The sequence below is a fragment of the Aspergillus vadensis genome (genome assembly GCF_003184925.1).
Source record: "Aspergillus vadensis CBS 113365 unplaced genomic scaffold BO88scaffold_11, whole genome shotgun sequence".
Taxonomy (NCBI): Eukaryota; Fungi; Ascomycota; class Eurotiomycetes; order Eurotiales; family Aspergillaceae; genus Aspergillus; species Aspergillus vadensis.
Genome location: NW_020292049.1, coordinates 495,908 through 511,954, shown reverse-complemented (window position 1 = coordinate 511,954; position 16,047 = coordinate 495,908). Strand labels below are relative to the sequence as shown.

The following is a 16,047-nucleotide window of genomic DNA, read 5'->3' as shown; positions in this document are numbered from 1 at the left end:
CTGAGTTTCAATTTGTGGCTCCCCCTTTCTTGTTCGTGTTTGGGTGTTGGTTCCAGTTGGGTTCCTGGTCAAATGGTAAGGCTGCAGCAGGGAAAGAAAAAAATATGGAGTAGCCTGGAGACTATAATAGTAGTAAGTAAGCAAAAAAGGTTATAAGATCAGCCCCTCTCCAGGCTCCAGAACTGTTTCTTCTCTCTCCAGACCCCTGAAGAACTTCGATCCCAGATGTGGCTCAGGGTCGGATCATAGGGCCGATTATTCAGCCGGGGGGGCTCGGAGTGTCGGAAGCAGCAGCAGCAGAGATTCTCCATGGCTTTTGCGGTGTTTGTTAGGCACCAGAGTATCCGGTTGCACTAGTGGCCACTATCGTCAACACAGACCTCGACGCCCAAGAATTTTTCCCTCGTTTTCCGCCGGTTTCTGCCACATCAATGGTCCTGTGCCCCGTGATCGGTCGAGCGTTGGTTGTCACGATGCTTTCTTCTCAGCTCATCAGCCATCAGCCGTCAGCCGTCAGCCGTCAGCGGCCAACACATAAGGCTGGGTCATCCCAGTGGGAAATCCGGGGAAATTCACCGATGACGATGCTGTCGGCCAGCAACATCAACGGGAATCAATGATTGTCTCATAATGAATGTGGAATGTGCGCCCCATAGCTGTGTGCCTGGATTCGGCCATCCCTTTTAGGATGTTTCGTCTGATCAATCCAACATGCCTTCTTACATTGGCATGTGCATTGGGCGATGGGAGCCAAGCATAGGATTCCTGGAGATTATAGACTCATCTTAGACCCGTCTTACGTTTTACCTCACTACATAAGCCAACTCACTAATCAACTTCTCCGTAGTCGCAGTTGGTCTCCGCGGGAAGCTGGCGAACTCCCCTTATCAAAGGGCCCAAGTAACACCGAGACCGAGCCCCAATGGGGAAATGGCCGGACTATCTGATAAATCCGATCGGGCCTAGCGGGCTCGGCAATGATATAACCGGATCCAAACTTTTTCCCACCGGGCGAACTCGTCGTCCCCCTGCTGTCATCTTCCCTTGGTCATCAACTGTTCATCCATCGTGTATGGTACAGTTGCAGATTTCATTCACATCATGTCTACTATGACCCCTACTGCCTTGAGACAGGCATCCCGGGCTTACGCCCGTCGGCTTTTGTCGACTCCGCATGGCTCTCTGACGGCGTCCCTGCCCCGGCGGGTGGTCGCCACCAGCGCTGCTATCCCCAGACGCTCATACGTCTCCGAAACCAAGGCTGGAAATGCCCAGGTTACGGTGGACACGGCCATCAAGCAGGACCAGAAGGCTTTTGTGAACCAGACTGGACTTAATGCGCAGAAGGTTAACCTTCCTGGCTCGGGCATCTCCGGCGATGCGTCCATGAGCCCTACCGCCGGCATTCTGAAGCAGGCCACTGTTATGGACCAAGGCACCCGCCCTGTCTACCTCGACATGCAGGCAACGACCCCGACGGATCCCCGTGTCCTTGACGCCATGCTTCCCTACCTTACCGGCATTTACGGAAACCCCCATTCCAGAACCCACGCCTACGGCTGGGAGTCCGAGAAAGCCGTCGAACAAGCCAGAGAACACGTCGCCAAACTTATCGGCGCCGACCCCAAGGAAATCATCTTCACCAGCGGCGCTACTGAGAGTAACAACATGAGCATCAAGGGTGTCGCCAGATTCTTCGGTCGCTCCGGCAAGAAGAAGCACATCATCACCACCCAGACTGAGCACAAGTGTGTTTTGGACAGCTGCAGGCACTTGCAGGACGAGGGATTCGATGTGACATACCTGCCCGTGCAGAGCAATGGATTGATCCGGATGGAAGAGTTGGAGGCGGCCATCCGTCCCGACACTGCCCTTGTCAGTATCATGGCTGTCAACAATGAGATTGGTGTCATTCAGCCCATGGAGGAGATCGGAAAGCTTTGCCGCTCGAAGAAAATCTTCTTCCACACCGACGGTGCCCAGGCTGTGGGCAAGATTCCCCTGGATGTCAACAAGCTGAACATTGATTTGATGTCGATTTCCAGCCACAAGATCTATGGCCCTAAGGGTATGGGTGCATGCTATGTCCGCCGTAGGCCCAGAGTTCGTCTCGAGCCTATCATTTCCGGAGGTGGACAGGAGAGAGGTCTCCGCAGTGGCACCATTGCCCCCCACCTTGTAGTCGGATTTGGTGAGGCTTGCCGTATTGCATATGAAGATATGGAGGTACGTTCCACTTTTCCTTCTTTCAAACTCAACCTTTCCCAGTCAAGATGTTCCCGCGATGATTATAAGCTTTAATATGTATCGATTAACTGAGGCGCCATGGGGGTAGCGACACGCTTTGCGTGTCCCCATGGCGCTTTGACGACCGTAGCAGGGGTGATGAGTCGGGTTGTTGCATTTGCTTATTGCGAGACAGCGAAGTCGATGAGAAAGTGGCTGACCAATCTGCACAGTATGACTCCAAGCACATCGCAAGGCTCTCGAAGCGCCTGAGCGACGGCCTCTTGGCCATGGAACACACCACGCTCAACGGTGATCCTGACCGCCACTACCCCGGTTGTGTCAACATCTCCTTTGCCTACATTGAAGGCGAGTCGCTTCTGATGGCTCTGAAGGACATTGCCCTTTCATCCGGCAGTGCCTGCACGTCCGCCTCCTTGGAACCCAGCTACGTCCTGCGGGCCCTGGGCAGCAGCGACGAGAGCGCCCACAGCAGTATCCGGTTCGGTATTGGCCGGTTCACGACCGACAGTGAGATTGACTACGTGCTCAAGGCGGTGCAAGACCGCGTCCACTTCCTGCGGGAGCTGAGCCCGCTGTGGGAGATGGTCCAGGAGGGTATCGATTTGAACTCGATTGAATGGAGCCAGCACTAAAACTTTCTCTTTCTGTGTTAAAGACTGACTGCGAGGGCGGTTATATGGTCGTATACCAGGCGCATACTTGTTGTTTCTTTTCCAGATATCAGCGGTGGGATGGCGTTCATATAGTGTGTAACATTATAGGATTGATGACGATCTGTCCAGTCTGTACGAAAAAAATGGATATTAATGACCAATCAATTGATCGACCTAGAGAGATGAGTAGTATGTAGACAGACGCCTTATCGGCAACGGATAGTACTTAAGAACGATCAGATGACCTTTGGAGTGACTTTGAGTGATTTGTGTCTGTAGTTCTCAGCGAGTCATGCATATATGGACCATGACTATGCCCCCAAGGTATTGATTCATGTGTAGGGTATTCGGAGAAAGTAATGTCGACAGATACCCCATGATCTAACTAGTAGTACTGGCATCCCGTGATTGCTTCCATGTCTGCTGACTCACGAAGGAGGCACCAATTTGGGCCAGCTGCAGGTGCTGCTTGATTGGCTGTACAGTAGTAGTAATAATGTCACGTGATTGACGTTTGACGCGGAGAACTCCCGGCGCCGAGGTAATCACGTCTTGCAGTGGAAAAAAGAAAGACAGACGGAAATTCTCCGGTGGATGGAACCAGTTATGAAATGTGCTTATGTCAAAGACTAAAGACAATCATGCAGATCAGTAGTTGTCCAACCAGCGAGGTCGGAAGTCGAAATAAGATGGGCAGCTCCGCACGGGGCCGACCAACTCACCGCAGACCCGAACGGGGTGGCGTGGGTGGGAGCGAATACGCCCCCCAGCTCGCTTAACTGCCCGATTTCGCACTCGGCCTCCCCTCCCACGCAGTCCCGGTTCATTCTCTAGCACTCAGCCTACTGGAATCCGGTGGACACCCCTTTCGCTCGCACCCAGTCCTCCCGCTGGCGCTGTCCCAAGGGCCTCATCTACTCCAGATGCGCCTGCGCCCATCAACTTTACCCATGGGATGGATCACAGTTCACGCCTCCCTTCTCCGTCGCCGCTGATATGACGGATATCTTCAACCATGATTCCCCCAAACAACCTCAACTCTGTCTCTCAAACCGCCCGTCTTCCTGGCCACTGCCTTTTCTTCCAGAGGCAAATGTTCGCCTCTACTCTCTCCCGTCTGGCCTGGACTTAAGTTGGTTCCGGCCCACTTGACCTCTGGTCACTACGGTCCATCCACGGACTAGTCAACTGTCCTACCCTTCACCATGGGTACAGAATATACTACCTCCACGATCGCTGGCTCTACCCCTGTTTCGTGTCGGTCGACGGTTTCCGGGTGACACAATCGCCGTTATTACGGAATGACTGGCCCTGGGTCGCCAGGCTGATTAATTCTCTCGTCCGGCTATTCGGTCCTCGCGGCTTTCCTGGGAACTTGTCCTGGTGGAAAATGGTCGCTGATTATTTAACTTCGGGAGAGGACCATTGTACGATGGGCTTAGTTTGAGCAAATTTTCCTTCCCCTTTCCTTTTTACCTTTCCCTCCCTCATCTCGCCATCTTTTGTGTCCAAATCTGTCCCGGTTGTTCCCGTGACCTTCACAAACCTCACTTTTCTGACGATTACCAGACCTGGCGTTGCCTTTCGTGCCTGGTCTCCTGCTCTGAGCCTTGCTCTTCTTGCTGTGACCTGGGTCAGATCAACCGAAGCCTTGTTTTCCTGACTGCATCGCAGTTGTGAGGCGTCCGTAACAGGCCCGACACGACACCTACTTCTGTTTGTGTCCGATCTTGTCAGCTTTTACTTGGTCGGTTGGGATCTCGCCTGCTTTGTCGCAGTGTGTGCGTCACACGACTGTTGCTTTCCCTAGAGATTGTCCGGACTCACGTCCGGGCACTGGAACCTCTCCTTCCTCCGGGCTTCCATATTATTCCGCTCGACGTCAAGTCTCGGACAATCAGCGAACCTTACGCGACTGCCCTCGCTGTGAGCCCACTCGCACGTGAGCATCTACTACCTTAATATTAGGCGTCGTCGCTGGCTCTTTGGGCATTTCCATTCACCCCGACTCGTATATTGTGTCGTTTAGGTTGTTTTGAGCCGTCCCATCATCATGCTTCCTCCGATCCCAGCATTGGCGGACTATGGCATCTCGGCGGATCATGGCTTCCTCCCTCCAGAGCCACCGCTTGAGATCTTGCCAGACCCTTATTATGCCAAGTGGGAGTGGGTCGTTTCCAACCTGCAGGCACTTCTGACTAGCCGGAGGATCCGGGAGGTGGTCGACCATATGTCCACGCTGTCTACATCATATCTCCAGTCGGAGAACGAGTGGCGCAGGGCCTATGTCGTACTGGTATTTATGCTGCATGGGTATGTGTGGGGGGGCAGCAAGCCGGCAGAGGTAGGTAACACAAAGCTACAAAGTGGTTCCTGAGCTAATTCTGGTGACCAGAAAATCCCGCCTCAGCTGACCGTCCCACTATTCGACGTCTGCGAGCACCTGGGTCTGCCACCCGTGGCCACTTATGCAGGGGTGTGTTTGTGGAACTATAAGCCTATTTTCCCGGAGGAATCGATCGATGATTTACGTAATCTGGACACCATCAACACATTCACAGGGTCTTTGGATGAGAAGTGGTTCTACCTGGTCTCAGTGGCTATTGAAGCTCGTGGGGCACCCTCGATCCCGCTGGTGCTGCAAGCAATTGCAGCGGCCCGGGCTGGAAACAGTCTGGTAGTCACCGAATGCTTGCAGCGACTTGCCGAGGTGCTGGACGAGGTAGGGTCGCTGCTGGAGCGCATGTACGAGCATTGCGATCCGTACGTGTTTTACCACCGCATCCGGCCCTACTTGGCTGGGAGCAAGAATATGGCTGATGCTGGTCTCCCGCATGGTCTACTATACGATCATGGAAACGCGCAGCCCGAGTATCGACAGTATGGCGGCGGTAGCAACGCCCAGAGCTCACTGATCCAGTTTTTTGACATCGCTCTGGGTATTGAGCACCGTCCGACCGGGGAGACGCGTCCGAGCAACACCCCGATGAAGGACGAGAAAGAGGGAGTTGCTGGAGCACCTCGTCACGGGTTCATTCAGGAGATGCGTACATACATGCCTGCAGCGCACCGTCGTTTCTTGGAGCATGTCAATGCAGTGGCCAACATCCGGCAGTACGTGGAAGCACGACGGTCGGACAAGGCACTGTGCATTGCATACGATGCATGTCTGTCGATGCTTCGGGCAATGCGCGACAAGCACATCCAAGTCGTATCCCGCTATATCATTATCCAATCTCGGGACGCTCGATCCAGTCGCCCAGCGCGCGCTACCAGTCCCAAGAGACCCATCAACTTGGCGACCGCCCGAAACGGCGAGAAGCCAGACAGCAAGAAATTGCGGGGCACGGGTGGAACAGCCTTGATCCCGTTCCTGAAACAAGCACGGGACGAGACGGGCGAGCCAGCGATCGATGCATGGGCCCGTCGGCTGTTGAGCACAGGACCGTCAGAGTCTAGCTTTGCGGCGCTGAGCAAAGTGGACGAGGATCACGATGGACATCTCCAGGTAGTGGGGCTGTCAGGAACATGGGCAGCGGATGACAGTGAGGGTGGCATATGTCATTGGTAGCATTGCATGGAATAGATGCTGCATGGTTTTGTTTTTGTTTGTTCATGATTCACTAATGAGCGGGTCGGTGCATTCTCTATCAGCATTGAGACAGCCGATGACGATGACGATGACGAGGGGGGGATGATCGATGTACATAGAGCGATGAATAATTTGATTATGACGAGACTGATGAATGCATGAGAGATTGGACGTCATTCCTACTTGCCTGTTTGCCTCCTTGCCCCTTTTGTTCCTGTTGCGGATCTATTTTGGTCACTTCGACTCTGCCGTGCCTGGCGATGACGTCGGTGTTTGACGTCATGTACCCCGGACTCACCACCACCATCTATCTATAAATACACCCACTACATCAACACAATCAATACAACATCACAACAAGAAGCAAATAACCACTACTACACTACACTACAATCAATCTACTACTCTCTATTACCTTTCTCAATACCAACACTACACACCAACAACCACAATGTCCTCCACCGACTCCCCCAACAACAACAACACAACCACCACCACCTCGACCCTTAAATCCTACGTCGACCAAGCAACCGGCATGGTCCAACGCGCCGCTGGCTCCCTAACCGGCGACTCCTCCACCCAGGTTCGTTCCCCTTCCCATCCCCATCAACATCAACCCCACAAACTAACAACCTCCATTTAGTCCACCGGCTCTGCCACCCAATCCCGCGGCGAAGCCGAGCACAACGCCAGCCACAACAACTTCACCAAGCTTGGTCCCGTTACCGCTGACCCTGCCACGGGCGCTGCGGCCACAGACCACCCTCAGCGCAGCAACGGCAGCTGGGACCAGACCGTCGGTTCTGCGAAGGAGTCCCTGGGCAATCTGATTGGAAATGAGGGGCTGAGGAAGGCTGGACAGGAGCAGAATGCGGCTGGAAAGCAGGCCGAGGCGGAGGGCCAGGTGAGGGATTGGAAGGAGGGCGTTGAGGGTAGAGCTAAGGGAGCTGTGGGGAAGGTCGCTGCTGCGGCGACGGGGGATGAGGAGGAGGAGAGGAAGTGGAGGGATGTGCATGATGAGGGGAAGGTTAGGGAGAGGGGGGTCGAAAGTGAGGTTCAGAAGAGGTATTGATCACTCCCTCCGGATGAGAAATGGATGGAAGGGGGTTGAAGTTATGTGATACGACAGTTTGATATGGGAATGGCGTTAATTGATTTGCTTTATCATGCCGTGTGGCTTGTACCAATATTACGCACTATGAAGCAACCAAGGGTCTATTTTTTAACGTATTCATATTCAATGTGGTACATGACGATGTAGTACAGAGAGGCTTTAGTAAATCATATATAACTATGTATCCACTCGTCCTCCGCCAACTCCCGAGCAGAACTACGCTTACTCGGCTCCCACTGCAGCATCTTTTGCATGAGACGCAAAAATGCCTCCCTCTCTGCCTTTCCCTCCAGAGTCGTCTCCCTTTCTTCAAGGGGGATCCGTTCGGTCAATAACTCCGGATGGAGGAAAGCACCTATACTCGTCAGTCAATGGACTTTGAAAACTTTCTGAATCTATAATCTACCTTCATTTGAGAAAAACTCATCTCTCAACTCCCCCTGCGCAAGCAAACTCTCAGGCGGTGGTCCAAGAAGATTAATTATCTCCGCAAAATGCGCTCGACTCCGGTACCTCTCATCTACAGGATCGTATCCCGTAAACAAACAACCACCTTCGTAGAGATCCCAAACCTTTTCATCAAACATAAGCAGGCTTCCATAGTATAATAAGGAAGATTATCTTACCATGCACCCCACATTCCATATATCAACACTATACGTCCACGGAACTCCCAGTATCACCTCCGGCGCTCGATAAATCCGAGGCTGAATGAATTCCCTCTGATATTCATCATTGATGACCATGGCAGAACCAAATCACAGAGCACGGGACCACCAACATCCTTGGGTAATTTGAGTTCCCGGGACATGTATATTATTCTGTCATCGACCTCTTTCCTCGGGATGGGTCGTTGGAGCTCGTTCTCTTCGATGTCAGTGAAGACTGAGTCATCGTTGATGCCGAGCATGATGTTATCCGCCTTGATATCTAAAATATCGCAACTAGTGAGAACCAAGAAACCGGATAGATAGTGGACTACAAACCAGTATGCGCAACCCCACACTCCGTATGAAGGTAATCCAACGCCATAAACAACCGATGAAGAACAACAGCAAGAATCACCGAAGGTAACCTTTTCACCGAGTTCCGGCGCAAGAAGGTTAGAACACTCTCCCATAACGGTGGGTGCTCGAGACAGCGATGCTTATCCCCCGGCCCGTTGATATAGAACGTATCGAGCAACGTTCTTATAACATCGCGACCGGGATGATTACTTTCAGACTGCTGTTCCATCCGTCTATACATATCGAGCTCGTCTTCAACGTGCTTTCCCATACACTCCGCCTGGAGGAAGATCTTGAGCATGACATAGCGACGGTTACTGTAGTGATAATTCATGTATATAGTAAGCATCAAGATACACCCTTCAGCAGATTACTAACAGCAAAGGAAATCATGAATATCCCACTCCATGTCCCGCGCAAGCCACGCCGTCGAAGTCAATCCATATCCTAATTTACCAATGACTTGGTACTGATCTTTGATGACTTCTCCTATTCGAGTGGGATAGTATTGTGAGGCGCTATATTCGGGGAGAGTCTCTTCTTCTATTATGTGGCAATTGGGGATTCGGGTGAAGTTGGGGTTGTTAAATGCTAAGGGTTTCCAGCGTCGCCCTAGCTGGGATAGAGATCTCAGTAGCGCTGAGCGCATGATTCAAGGTGAAAGCGGGTTTAACGTCAACGGGCATGTATCTGGCGTTAATGTTGACCATGAGAGCGGAGCAATCACAGGGCGGGTCTACAGGAGTAGCGCGCTAGGCTGAATGCGGAAAGACTAATCAGATCCACCACAATATTTGGGACCGGAAAAAAAAGACCCTCAGATGGAGTCTGAGGAGGCAAAAAATTGACCTACGCAGGACTCGAACCTGCAATCTCTTGATCCGTAGTCAAGCGCCTTACCATTGGGCCAGCAGGCCAGCAGATATATCTGGCTGGTTATTTATGGCTTTATCAGCCAATGGTACTGGCAGCGCTAAGGACGGCTAGTCGAGGATAAACCATTGTATGGATATTAGCTTGGGGCTCAGATATTAGAGCTCTCCAGTTATATCTATGTCAATAATACTAGTAATTGTGATGAGTGAGATGAGCACCATGAAGGAGATCAAGCAGTAAAAAGGCAATCCATTTGGGCACTGGCTCTCTAATTATCTCTATAGTGTCTACCAGATGGTCATCACTTTAGAAATCTACCACCTTTACAAACCCTTGCCATTCCTCCCAAGTCTCACCTGAGCGAGAAAATCTCGGCTGGGCTTAAGGTCTTCCATATCGAGGAGCTCAATGTACCGACGCGCCGGCATTTCAAGACCCTCGACCATGTGGCTGTTCGGCTGTCCACCATCACCCATCTGTTTCAGCCGGAACACATTCCATTCCCAGGGGGTGAGATGATCATCAGGCAATCCATCTGGATGACAATTGACTGCCTGGTTGAACATTGTCTCGAAGAATCGTGGCTTTGAGAGAATCTGAACGGGATACGTCCCGCTCTTCCAATGCCCCAGTTGCGGCAAGCGAGGGTCCGTAACAGCCATGTAATTCCGATCCTCAGGCCCTGGAACACTCAGTCCAGGATCAGGCAGCTTTGGATCAATATCAGACTTCTTGTACACTTTGAGCGACTCACACCAAAACGGAGGGCTACCTTGTGGGCCATGTTCAAGGTGAAAATGATAGGGCGCCGCTGATGACGCTTCTTCAGTTAGAGCATCGTTCTCCCAGTCGCAATTCTCGCCTCCTTTGCAGGGCTCGAGGCCGTTGGTACGGAGAGCTTCGGCTGCTTCGTGTATTTTTGCGTCGGCGACAATGAGGGTGGTTCCCTGCAGACTTGTGTTAGTATCCTTCCTTCTTCTTGAATGTTAGCAGGATATGGGTGAAGAACAGAACTTACCAGCCTAACGGGAATCTCGACGCCGTAACTTTCCAAAGCGACCTCTCCAATGAAAGCACAGGGTATTCTGGCCTCTTGCAGCCAGATTGTAACCGCTTCGGCTCACTTCATCCCAATCTTAGCTGGCTCCATCTCGAACCAGGGCACTTGCGATGAGGGATTTGTGGAAGCCATTTTAGATTGCAGTCATTTATTTGTATAGCATCTGCATATTCTCTTTGGTGGATGTCGAGGGTCTTTTATGGTTACACAAGGTAAATAGTCTTCGAAGCATTTCATTTCTGTCTTTCTTATTTCGATTTGCTAGCGGAAATTCGCTGGAAAGTTCTCATTGTCGTCGGGCATGATCCGACTTTGTGAGTAGATGTCTAGCATGATGAAGACAAGAGGCTATTCCCTTAAACGTCCATCCTGTCGGTACTTCACGTGGTGGATAAATATTGTTTAGCTGTGATTGTGTAGAACCTTCAATGCACTAGCAGAGTATCTTCATTAACAGAGTTGAGGTTCACACAATGTAACCTATCAAGTACTGCATATGTTGGGCAGGTTCCTGCTTTCTATTATTGAATGGGTCATGTACCTCTGATTATTCTTTTGTTTGGTGACCCATGTACCATGTAGACAGTAGTATGTCTCACATAGTGGATGATAAGGGGCCCTGAGGACAATGTGATGGGAGTATAGCCCTATCTGTTCATCATTGAACAAGGGCAACCACCGACAAACGAAGAATAGCCAAGAAGTCACATATTGTCAACCTTTATTGCTCGTCAGTCCTAAGCTCTGATCCACTTACCCAGACATACAAGATTCGAGATCTACCGCGAAGCTTCACTACGTGAAGATTGCGAGCCATACCTCAATCCAGCGGCCATTGATAGACCTAGAAAAAATAACACCCAACTTAAAACCTACACCCACCCAAATCTAGCCCGTTTCACCCTTTGTCTATCTCCCATCCACAATAGGTTACACCCGTCCCCTCTATTCCCCCAAAGCATAGGGCAAAATCCAACTCTAAAATTGAGTCTCGAACTAAAAGCCCAGACTACGCTTCAGAAGTTCCCCTAAGTATGGCAGATCCCTCAATCTTAGCCCGGGCCCTTCTCCACGACGATCCTATCCGTTTATTCCCCTCACACATCGGATCTCGGTCCAAGTTGGAACCAGTTCCCATGCATATGATGATGTGCCCCTGCACCCTAACTGTCCCAGTCCCAGTCCCAGTCCCAACCCATCCCGTCCCATATACTATTATCTACTACACTCCACCCTCCAGTAGTACCTCTCTTTCTACTACTTCCTCCAACACCACATCAGAACCAAATATACCAACAGAAAAATAATATAATAGTACCACCATCAAAATGCGCCTCTCCTCCCTCTTCCTCCTCCCCACCCTCCTAGCCACCACAGTCATATGTGCCCCCGAACCCATCCCCAATGTGAACCTCAACGACAATAACCTCGTCGCTCTCGCGCAAGCCTTGTACGTGCCTCCCATTCTCCCAATAACCTGACCAAACCAAACAATCCCACATAATCAGCGATGATTATATGTTTACTGATAATCTCATACAGAAAACCTTCCCTCCCCACACAAACCCAACCACCACCCAACCTAGAGAGCGTCTCCCCGCCGCCACACGCCGTCGTGCATCAAGTCATCACAGCCGTTCCTCCCACGGCGCTCGCGCAGCTCTTCGTGCCCGCGAAGCGCGTCGCCATGGCAAGTGAGTTCAGCGCTGGGAATACCCCCGAGTGGTATAAGGCGCTGCCGACGGACGTGCAGAGTTACTTTGCTGAGGTGAAGAGACAGATTGCGGCGACGGGGGTGGGTGAGGCGAAGGCTGCGGAGGAGACGAAGTCGAGTGGTGGTGGTAGTGTTTCTGCGTCGGTGAGTAGGTGGATGATTGGGTTGGTTGGTGCTGTTGCTCTTGTTGGGGGGGTTGTGGTCTAGTGAGATAGTTGGAGATCATATAGGGATTGTAGTTGTTGGTGGAATGGGGGTGAGGGATAATGGTTGTGGAAATGGCTTACTGTCGGGTAGTTGTGTCGAAGGTTATGGGTTTGAAAACGTTTGGTCACTCGGGTTTTCTCTAAAGTCTAGTTGATTCTTCTGCTTTCTGTTTCCTGATTGTTGAAAATCGTACGAAGTAGTGCTCTTGCACTTGCTATTTCAAACCAACTACGGACGCCAAGCTATGTACATTGTCTGGCCCACATGTATCGACCTTATGGGTATCTATCTACAGATCCGTCTACATAGGTCTCGCAATTAAGAAAGAGTGATTCCATCTTCATAACATCAATGCACTTCCAATCCCATGCCTTTGCCTATCTTCCGTATCAATGCCCGTTTCAAGAACGCTTCTCGCGCAAGGCCACGCGTGTGACGTGACCAGGTCTCAACACCAATGACACCCTTAACCAGCGCAGCTTGAAGGGCGTAGATAGCCTGCTGGATACCGCGTTCCTCTGCAACCAAGTCATACAATTGTTTGCCGACAACGGTCGGGGCGACGAGAACTTCGTCGATCGGTGGAAGACCCGACGCAACGGGATCTGTGCTCGATGAAGGGGCTGATGATGATATACGGCTTTGCGCATCGGCGATGACGCCATCTGCGCGCATGAGAGATTGCTGCAGGGTTGTGGTGTTTGATTGAAGGGTCGCATTGAGTGTGTTGAGCGACGATACTTCGCCTTGAAGAGTGGCAATTGCCGCATGCAGCGAGTGGGATTGAGAAATCAAGGATTGAGCGGCAGTCTCGGACTGTGAAACATTTGCTTGCAGTGTTTCTGCAAGAGTCTTGGAAACAGCGCGTAGTAAGGCGTCCTTCTCAGGATTCGGTGGAATTGGGGGGGCCGGGCCGGTGGGTGCGAACGAGGGGAGCTCGAGCTCAAAGGGAGAGGTGAGAAGATCTTGCGCCTCTGCCTTGGGATGGGCAGCCGGTTGTTGTGCTTGCTGAAGTCCAGCATGTGGCGACGCTTGGGGTGGGACCTGCTGTGGCGGAGGTCTCTGATAAGCTGCAGGAGGGGCTTGTTGTACGGGGTAGTAAGTATTCTGTTGCGGAAGCCCACGACTCGGATCATCTGGACGAGTAACGGGGGTACCGTTCAATGGCCGGAACTGCCCTGGCCCAGCCTGGTATGCCGGTGTCGACTGGGAGACGTGTTGCGGCTGTTGGGGCAAATGATACTGCCCCGATGCCATTGCAGGTGCTTGACTGCGCTCTGGTGCGTACTGTGGCCTGTTCATGGGACTGCCCATGTTTGCCTGTGGTTGCATCTGTAGCCGCCTAGCATCATGTTCCTTCGGTGGCAATGGGGGTAGCGGAGGGGGTGACGAGTATCGCGCTGAGGACGGAGTGCTCTGTGGTTGTGGCTCAGGTGTCTGCCCAGGCTTGGGGGGCGGCGGCGGTGGCACCTGAGCAGTTACTTGCGGAGAAGCATTCGGTGCACTATGGGTAGGCGACGGCCGATTGATTGTGGTATCAAGCTCCGGAGGCAAAGGGGGTAGAGGAGGTGCTTGTGCCTGTACCTGCGCTGGCGGCGGTCGCGGCTGTACAGGCTGTTGTTGTTTGTATCTCACCGGCGGCTCCTTGGCAAATACCTCACGAAGTATCATTAGGAAATCAATCAAAGATGATCGCTAAGCTAGAGTGTCAGCGATTTGACATGCGCATTGCGAGTGCACGATGACTAACCTCCCATGCCTCAGCCCAGTGTGCCAGATAGTGATGGTACACCCTCCCTTCCAAAGTGACATGCTGACCCACACGAACGGCCATGTCTTGTGTTGGTGTTACATAGACCAATGGTGGTTCCCTGGGGTATGTGTTGGGGATCCATAGTGTGATGGGAAACTTGTAAACAGTGCCGCGGAACGTCACTGGCAACGTGCCGGTCAGTTGGAGGAGGAGGGCGGAGAAACCGTTTTCGTATGCTAGAAGTCAAGGAAATGACGCGGTCAGCAGGAGCGCAATAGAATCGCATAATGGTGGCATACTGTAAACTTCAGTCCTGGGGCCCAGTGAAGGGTATTGACCGAGCACATTGGCTACATCATAGTAGGTGCGATTGGGGTCCTGGTAGGTTTGTCGGGGATCGTAGTGGTCCTATCCTTGTCAGTGGAAGACTGCATGGGCATGTGTTTGGTGACTATCTACCCTGATAAGGACACTGTACAGCCAGTTAAGCGTCCTTTGCGGCACAGCAGCCATGTTGGAGGGGGCGAAGGCGCATGATGGGGAAGTGGGATGGCGGATTTGGAGTTGGAGTGGGAGTGGGAGTGGGAGCTAGACTAGCTGGGCATTGTTGGTGCCTCGCAGCCTCGCTCCACCGCCGCGGCAGTTCCCCGCAACTTCTCCCGCTGACATCTTGATCTATAACATCACCTTGTCAATACTCAATCATTCTTGAAATCTATATCCTAGCGAAAATAAACTCTTTTGGGATGTTTTGGTGATTTAGGAATTGTGCAGGGTCAACGGATGAAGAGTAAAGTGTAGTAAGAAGTTTAGTGCTGTGGCTGGAAGTGGAAGATATAAAAAGGATAGGGTACTAAGCTACGTAGCACTAAATGGCGTGTGGCATCACAAGCATCATTCTCTCGGTTATCATGAACAAAACATGGTACTTGTATCCTACTAGCAGTATCAAAGACTTTCCGTCACCTCACAGTCATGCATAACTTCACTAGTACCTACAGGCCGAAGTTTTATCTGCTGCTACAAAGTCGGTTCTGCCTCCCGGTACTGACTCGCCCCTATCGTGTGGCATTCCATTACCCCCAACCCCCAAACCAATAGTATAGTAATGGTGTTAGCTGGGGGCCTGGAATTGACATGAGTCTGGAAGCTCTCCAGACACTTGATTTTAGCTGACCTCATTGCTAAGCACTCATAGGCGATGGCGCAAAAGCGACTAGATTTTAGATGATATTACGACTACCAATAGCTTGATGGGAATCCCCAAAACACCCGACAATTTCGCGAGAGATACGTATAGCCAACCATTTAGCTTTGGGCCAAGGTGTTTCAGCCCGAACGCATTCTACATGGAATAACACATAATCAGGCTATCCAAAGGACTAAGGCCTATTTACTCCAGGAAACCATTGCGCTGCTCAGGACATACAATATGGGAGCGGCGGGTTCTCATTCCCAGCTCCTGGATCGGATGAAATACACACCCCATGATACATAGTAGCTAGACGAATGTACAGATACAAGAATATTGATCCGGTCCAACAGACCCGAATATTCTCATGGACAAATATATTACCAGAGGTAAGAGGTGAATACATGTCTGTACGTGATTAGTGTTGACCAACAATCTAGTCTTCCACCAGGGGCCCCCCTTTCCACTTGCCATTGTTCTTTGAAATGAACTTGATATTGTTTGTCTTACATTTAGCATTTTCACAAACACCTTCTGGAGCTTTTTGCTCAATGCGGTGAAGATTGGCATTGTTTAGGGTTGGTATCCACTTTGTTCCATCATAGTATTGTTGCCCTCATATCAGCTCC

The 16,047-nt window shown here is 51.5% G+C and overlaps 7 protein-coding genes and 1 non-coding gene across 8 annotated transcripts; 4 read left to right on the top strand and 4 right to left on the bottom strand.

Annotated features, from left to right (window-relative positions):
- Positions 1 to 1,101: 1,101 nt before the first annotated feature.
- On the top strand, positions 1,102 to 3,079 carry BO88DRAFT_487965 (IscS subfamily cysteine desulfurase; the record flags this gene model as incomplete). The annotated part of the gene is made up of 2 exons (XM_025712586.1): positions 1,102 to 2,226; positions 2,460 to 3,079. The coding sequence occupies 2 exons, from the start codon at positions 1,102 to 1,104 to the stop codon at positions 2,880 to 2,882; spliced, it is 1,548 nt and encodes a 515-aa protein (XP_025562986.1). The 3' UTR covers positions 2,883 to 3,079.
- Positions 3,080 to 4,956: 1,877 nt separating this feature from the next.
- BO88DRAFT_453641 (indoleamine 2,3-dioxygenase) lies at positions 4,957 to 6,474 on the top strand (the record flags this gene model as incomplete). Its single annotated transcript, XM_025710759.1, has 2 exons — positions 4,957 to 5,247; positions 5,299 to 6,474. The coding sequence occupies 2 exons, from the start codon at positions 4,957 to 4,959 to the stop codon at positions 6,472 to 6,474; spliced, it is 1,467 nt and encodes a 488-aa protein (XP_025562985.1).
- A 388-nt stretch (positions 6,475 to 6,862) lies between these two features.
- Positions 6,863 to 7,766, top strand: BO88DRAFT_388451 (uncharacterized protein). Its single transcript, XM_025704869.1, has 2 exons — positions 6,863 to 7,078; positions 7,139 to 7,766. Exons 1-2 carry the CDS (start codon positions 6,947 to 6,949, stop codon positions 7,565 to 7,567), a joined length of 561 nt encoding a protein of 186 aa, XP_025562984.1. The 5' UTR covers positions 6,863 to 6,946; the 3' UTR covers positions 7,568 to 7,766.
- Positions 7,747 to 9,265, bottom strand: BO88DRAFT_443827 (kinase-like protein; the record flags this gene model as incomplete). Its single annotated transcript, XM_025710056.1, has 6 exons — positions 7,747 to 7,964; positions 8,016 to 8,181; positions 8,236 to 8,331; positions 8,364 to 8,539; positions 8,596 to 8,933; positions 9,021 to 9,265. 6 exons carry the CDS (start codon positions 9,263 to 9,265, stop codon positions 7,777 to 7,779), a joined length of 1,209 nt encoding a protein of 402 aa, XP_025562983.1. The 3' UTR covers positions 7,747 to 7,776.
- A 196-nt stretch (positions 9,266 to 9,461) lies between these two features.
- On the bottom strand, positions 9,462 to 9,533 carry BO88DRAFT_t148. The gene has a single exon. It is a non-coding gene; the product is annotated as a tRNA-Arg (tRNA).
- Positions 9,534 to 9,815: 282 nt separating this feature from the next.
- BO88DRAFT_462551 (uncharacterized protein) lies at positions 9,816 to 10,684 on the bottom strand (the record flags this gene model as incomplete). The annotated part of the gene is made up of 3 exons (XM_025711223.1): positions 9,816 to 10,439; positions 10,511 to 10,577; positions 10,617 to 10,684. The coding sequence occupies 3 exons, from the start codon at positions 10,682 to 10,684 to the stop codon at positions 9,816 to 9,818; spliced, it is 759 nt and encodes a 252-aa protein (XP_025562982.1).
- A 1,184-nt stretch (positions 10,685 to 11,868) lies between these two features.
- On the top strand, positions 11,869 to 12,473 carry BO88DRAFT_435383 (uncharacterized protein; the record flags this gene model as incomplete). The annotated part of the gene is made up of 2 exons (XM_025709515.1): positions 11,869 to 12,002; positions 12,095 to 12,473. The coding sequence occupies exons 1-2, from the start codon at positions 11,881 to 11,883 to the stop codon at positions 12,471 to 12,473; spliced, it is 501 nt and encodes a 166-aa protein (XP_025562981.1). The 5' UTR covers positions 11,869 to 11,880.
- Positions 12,474 to 12,665: 192 nt separating this feature from the next.
- On the bottom strand, positions 12,666 to 14,773 carry BO88DRAFT_365545 (putative endosomal sorting complex protein TSG101). Its single transcript, XM_025704013.1, has 4 exons — positions 14,686 to 14,773; positions 14,526 to 14,634; positions 14,224 to 14,462; positions 12,666 to 14,168 (listed from the first exon to the last, which is right to left on the bottom strand). Exons 1-4 carry the CDS (start codon positions 14,737 to 14,739, stop codon positions 12,822 to 12,824), a joined length of 1,749 nt encoding a protein of 582 aa, XP_025562980.1. The 5' UTR covers positions 14,740 to 14,773; the 3' UTR covers positions 12,666 to 12,821.
- Between the last annotated feature and the right edge of the window lie 1,274 nt (positions 14,774 to 16,047).